Source organism: Rhea pennata, chromosome 2 (assembly GCF_028389875.1).
Source record: "Rhea pennata isolate bPtePen1 chromosome 2, bPtePen1.pri, whole genome shotgun sequence".
Lineage (NCBI taxonomy): Eukaryota > Metazoa > Chordata > Aves > Rheiformes > Rheidae > Rhea > Rhea pennata.
The window spans coordinates 140,149,602-140,155,601 of record NC_084664.1 but is presented as its reverse complement, the minus strand read 5'-3'; the positions used below and the strand labels follow the sequence as shown (position 1 = coordinate 140,155,601).

Below are 6,000 nucleotides of genomic sequence, written 5' to 3'. Positions count from 1 at the left end.
CTGTACTATGTACCAGCCACACAGTCTAACTTCCACACAGAGAGGACCTAACAAGAGCTCTGCATGGGAGACAAAAAACTCCAAAGAGACATCAGTCGGATGCTCACGGTTTCCAGACCAGGTACAAGTGCTCTGAGCAGATTTAATATACAACAAGAGGACAAAGAGCCTTTCTAAGTAGTCATGACTGCTCAGCATGTAGTGATAAATCTGCCAGTGCTGCCCTCCACTATGATACAGCTTAATGACTACTTTAACCAGGGAACGTGTCAGGTGCCTTCTAAACTTCTCTCAGCTTCAAAAGGTCAAAACATCTCCCATCTGCCAAAAGAGTATCTTACTTTCTTCTGTCCTTCTCTAAGCAGAGAAAAGGCATTTCTAAAATTTAAAAAAGCCCAACAAATTACAAATACATACCAAAACAAATGTTACTACTATGTATTCACTGATGTCTCCGATTCTGTCCCGGATCTCAGGCACGTAGCAAGCTCAGGAGTTCTAAAACTCCTGAGAATCCAGAGAACTACATTTTTATTTGCTCTTTTCTCCTTGGTTGGCCTCAGTTGTAAATCTTTCAAGTTGGTCCTCCAGTAATAATTAATGCAATTAACCTGTATCTCCTTTGGACTAGTCAGTAAGTCAGCCCAGCTGATTTCTCCAAAGGCAACAAAAATCCAAAACATTTAAACAAGAAAAAGGCTGAGCCTCAGAAGACAGTAACAAAAGTGTAAACTGGAAGACAGGTCAATCTAATCACGTGCACCCCAGGTTTATCACCGTCAATATTTTTCTATGAAAGCAGCCAGCTTCCCTGCAAAAAGTGGGTTGGAAGGAGAGCTCACTAACAAGGGAAGACCATTTTCAGACCAGAGCCAAGGGCTTTTGATCCCAGTCTGTCCTTCCAACACTTCATAGCAAACAATCATTGGAAAGAAAAAAAAAAAAAACAGTTCTTAGAACAAGCTGTATCATTAGACACATATCTACCTCCTGCGTGACCTTAGGGTGTTCCTCATGCCACAGGCTGCCTATCTCTGTCCCTGGTAGAGTCACCCAACTCTTACCATGCATAGCACAGCAAGCCTGGCCCCGGTTTTTGCTTCAGAAGTCAGACACTTAAAACCTGAGCACTTCTAAAACCTAAGCTAGTAACCGCTGCATTTGGGACATGCTGGCACATGAGGAGTGAACTTACCAGGATGTGAGTGGTACGGTGCAGCTCCTCAGGAGCAGGGGGAGCTAATGTAATAGTTGCCCCTGCTAAAGGAGAAAAGTCTCACTCTCTCCCTTCTTTTTCCTGTGCTTTCCACCACATGCTCCAGCTAGACCCTCCCATGGGCCAGCTCCACTCACTAACCTTCCAGGGCAAACCCAGGAAGAAAAATACAGCAGATGGTTTCTGCAGGGTTAGTGGCTCACAGAGAGCCACAGGCCGTACAGGACCTTGCAGCCAGGGGAAAGAGGGTGACACTTTCAGCAGCACTGAGCTGTTCAAACAGCTCATCAAGTTCATGAAACCAGAGCTTCAGATGAGAGAAGCTCTTTCAACCACTCTTCAGAGATGCTCCTGTAGACTCTGACCTTTCTCCTATGGTTTTAGGTGAGCCTTGCACACAAAACCTGAGCCGGGCCATAGTGAGGAGCAGGCAATAAGCCTCCCAGGTTAACGCCAGGCCCCTGTCACTGGCAGATGTGGGAATCCAGTCCCAGATTAATTTACTTTTTGCCAGCTGAAACCATTTGGCAAAGGCAACCTGATATTTTTATGGCAAAAAATAAATTGCCTAGCTCTCCTCCAAAGTTCCCATTTCCAGGCCCGTGGCCAGTTAATACTTCATCTTTTTCTGCAGCATGCATCAGCAGTAGAACAAGCACTAAATGAGTCCGGCTGGTTCTGGTCTAACAAAATCCCAAACTGGAGCCTGCGGGGATCACGCGAGGTGCTGACTGTCCACCACGCCTTCATTTATTTTTATTTCCTCAGATTCCATAGAGTATCTACTCAAGAAATTTCAGTTTGCAGGTGCAAGTTTCACAGCTTTTATCTGGCCCAGATTTTTGGTGTCAAGAAAAACACAGCAAGCAAAAAACCTCACTATTAAAGAAAAGGGTTTCAGGGACATTTTTGTATTCCGGTGAAAGGGATTTTCTTTTTTATCAAGCATTTGTCTGTGGTGTTTGCAACCTAAATATCGCAAGCACAATCTGAAAATTACATTGATTAGAAGTTGATTCTTAAAAGAAAACATGTCCTCTTTTTTTTGTATAGCAATAATGAAATCCCATCACAGAGTTTTCTGTCCCTATAATGCATTAACTGGAACGTGTCCCATCTCAAAATCATGCCAAATGACAACTTTTAATTGCACATAATTCCTGCTGGAGTTTTGCTCCATAAATTAATTTAAATTACATTCAGGTTTACAGAAAATATTTTAATCCATCAAATATTTGTATAAACCCACTGTGAGAAAAAAAGTATCATTCAAGAAGAATTTCACTAGTTTAAAATAAATAATAGCTTTTGTGATAGATTTTTGTGCTTGATTTCCTACTTTAAAGAGAAAATCCTATACCTTAATATACCTTAGTATAACCCTTAGTGTCTCTTCCAGCCCTTCCAAATCATGCAAACAAATTTCAGAAAGATGCCCAAGACCAATGATTTAAAAAAGAAACGAGAACAAATCCTTTCATCCTCCCGTTTGCTAGGTCATAGAAAGAAAAATTGTAAGCCTTCCGTTTCCATCTTGAGCACACACTTTCACTTGAGAATTAGAAAGTGGCTTAAATCTGAGCTGCAAAAGAAAGATGGAGGCATGCCTTTATTCCCTGGAGAAAGCATACCAAAAAACTCTGCATTTTTTACTTTAAGCTTTAGAAACTCGAACTTCTGCTTCCCTTAAACTGCAAGAGGGGAGAGGAAGGCCATGACCGGGCAGCTGGTAAGGTGCAGACGCTGAATCTTGTCCTGTGCCAGCTGGAAAAGATCCAAGTCAAAAAGCAAATTCACAATGCCCGGAGGCCTGCTGTCGGGACACGGGCGCTGAAGAAGAAGCTCAGTTCTGCGGGTGCTCCGTAGCGTTTGCAACCAAACCACCTCGCTGCTCTTCTGCCGCGCTTACTTTCAAATGAAGTAATTGCTTGCAGAGCATGGAGGTGTCTATCCGGCGTCCCCTGCTGAAACAAAACGCACCCCGCGCCTGGCCTGCGCCCAGGACTGCTGGCTAAGCCCAGTCAAAAAGCGGGATTTTGTCCGAGGCGTCAAGGCTAGTGCTGAGCCCTGGTCCCGAGCGCCCTGCCTGGTTCCTGCAGGCCAGCCGGGGCGTGCGTCCTTGGCTAAGGCACCTCCCGGCGCGGGCGCCTACGTTCGTGGTGAACGCGCTCGTCCTTCCCCCTTCGCACGCTGCTCTGCATTGCCTCGAAGAAAAGGAAATGAGCCTGACGAAGCAGGACTTCCCCACGGCACGTAAACTGGAATACATTGTGCAGCCGTGTTGGTGTATGCTGCATAGGTGCACACCGTTACTGACTGCTAAACAGAAAGGATGAAGTTTTTAAAAGTATTAGACACACCGCAAAAAACCTTAAGACACTTAAGGAAATCTTCATAATTTCCCATCTTTGTCTTCAAGCATCTATGCATATCTGGGGGTTTTCAAAAGCAAATTTTAAAAATCCTGTTATATGCCTATTTGCATTTCTAGGCAATTAAAACTAAAAATAGCTCCAAATCATCACTAAGAGGCATTTATGGCAGGAGCATGTTCAGTTTTGTTAATGCTTATTTAATTCTTCTTAAAGCTTCCTTTATCTTCGTAATGCACTTGGGACAGACGGGATGAATTAAGTAGGATTAAATAACACTATGACACATCAACATACAGGAATACTGTAGATGCTTGAATATGCCCAACGAAGAGGTGCTCCTGGTCCTTGTTCCAGTGGTGTTCTTCCTGTTAACTGGAGAGTAAAGGGCTTTCTCCTCTTTCAGCTTTGAGGTTTCCCCAAGTCATCTTTGTTCCTCAAAGTGCCATAGCACAAACGGCAAGAATCTGGCTGTACTTTGCCTGTCACTTTTTGTCCTAAGGAATGGGGGTGAGGACATGGAAAAACAACAACTCTATGAAAAATTTTAATAAAACAAATGCCTCACCAATACATCTTTTAAACATTCTTTGTTCCAATAATCATTGTTTTCGCTTGACTAGTTGTAACAATAGCTTGGAAAAAGTCTGAAAAATTCTTTGAAAAATCTTTTGGGAACAAGAATAGAAATTAAGGGAACAGTGTATGTATTAAATATGATTAGAGAACATTCCTGACTCAACTCTGCCAGGTCATCCCATTATCTGATATCGCATTTTTAAACAGAGAGACAGGAAAAAAAAAAAAAAAAAAAAAAAGAAAAGAAAAAAGACCTCTACTTACCAGGAATATGTCCACAGTCAATATAAGGAATTTGTAAATGTTCCTCTTTTCTATTTCTTGTAATTAAAAATACACCAAGAAAAGAAAGGAGACACCTGCAAAAAACAGTGACATAGTATAATCAGGGACAATAATTGCATCTGAGATGAGGATTTCTTTCCATATTTCTTTTTCAAGGACTTCCAAACCTGAGCTGCTCAGCTTATAAGTAAAGAAACTTTGGTTCCTGGCAGCTCTATAATTCAGATCGGGCTCCCTATCAGTCTAGTTTTTGCCTCCTGAAGCTTTACTATCAGTACCAAGGGCTCTGCAAACAAAATTACACTTTCCATGACATAGGAACCAAATGTCTGTGGGCGTGAGACCACAACATTTGAATCCTTGAGCACATCTTCACAGAGTGTCTGAACTAGCGTTTTACATTTCCCATCTCATTAGCAACTCGGTCTCATTATAGACAGTCAGCATCTCTGTTGTTTTTCTCATTTGACTGTGTGTCTCAGGGGCAAGCTGTAAGCCAGGAGCAATGAGAAACTGCTATGCTTGGATAAATCTGTGCGCTCTATGTTGGACACACAGTCACTACTTCCAGCCTGCCAGATACATGGATTGAATTTGCTCATCTCCATTTTCTGTTGCTTTTATTGCGGTCAAAAAACAGCAGTTCTGTGCATCTACTGCAGTCTGACTGCAGGGGAAGAAGATGTCTGTAGTTGTCAGTCCCATTTATTTGACAACAGTGAGAAGATACATGACCAAGACTTTGGGGAGATGCATTTAGCTATCACATGCCCACTATCAAATAACTTTTCCCTGTCCCCTGAACTGTTACTATGTTGGCGGCCATTAGAAGATTTCTGCTCTTGCTTGGAACTTCGACTGCATTTCTTCAAACATTTACTGTTAGCAGCTTCTTAGCATGCTCTGAACTTTTCAACAGGCGTGCCATGTCTTCCTGAGCACAAGGAGATGGGGGAGAAGTGTTATAGTACTGCCTTGCAGGCAAGCAACTCATGTATTTGCCCACAGCTAATGGTAGCAGAGAACAGCCGGGCACGCAAGTGGAAGGTAACATGGAAGGATATTTCTCGCAGTCATAAAAGTCTCCTCTATAACATGATCTTTGGAGGAGAGCAGCGATCTGTCCTTCCTGCAGGAGGAACACATGCTGCTAGTTTTTCATTCCATCGTGGGATTAGTAGTTCATAAGTGTCTCACATTTTTACATATTTGGATTCAAAAACAGACCTCCAAACCCCCAAAGCACTGATATTAATCTTTCCTTTAATGTTTTTTATCCTACTGTAATGGCTATTCCATAATACTTTAATAACAAGACGGGTTTCTTCTTACTGAGAAAAGAAGGCACTCCACAAAGCAATGTTGTTTCAATACAAGCTTTAGTGCAGATTTTCAGCCGATACACTTACCCGAACAGAAACATGAACACGCTCAGCAAAGCTGCACTTTGGAATTCCTGATAAAATATGACCCCTGGAATGTGACAGAAACAAGAATTGCAGATCTTGACTGGATTCCAAGTGATATGAATTACAGCTGGGAGGGTCA

The 6,000-nt window shown here is 42.5% G+C and overlaps 1 protein-coding gene across 1 annotated transcript in view; it reads right to left on the bottom strand.

Annotated features, from left to right (window-relative positions):
- Positions 1-3,990: 3,990 nt before the first annotated feature.
- NIPAL2 (NIPA like domain containing 2) overlaps positions 3,991-6,000 on the bottom strand; it is a 52,638-nt gene continuing 50,628 nt past the window's right edge. The window contains exons 9-11 of the mRNA XM_062568552.1: positions 5,862-5,925; positions 4,432-4,526; positions 3,991-4,085 (exon numbers count right to left, since the gene is read on the bottom strand). Of these exons, the coding sequence (XP_062424536.1) occupies positions 3,991-4,085; positions 4,432-4,526; positions 5,862-5,925 (254 nt within the window). The remainder of the gene's footprint in view (positions 4,086-4,431; positions 4,527-5,861; positions 5,926-6,000) is intronic.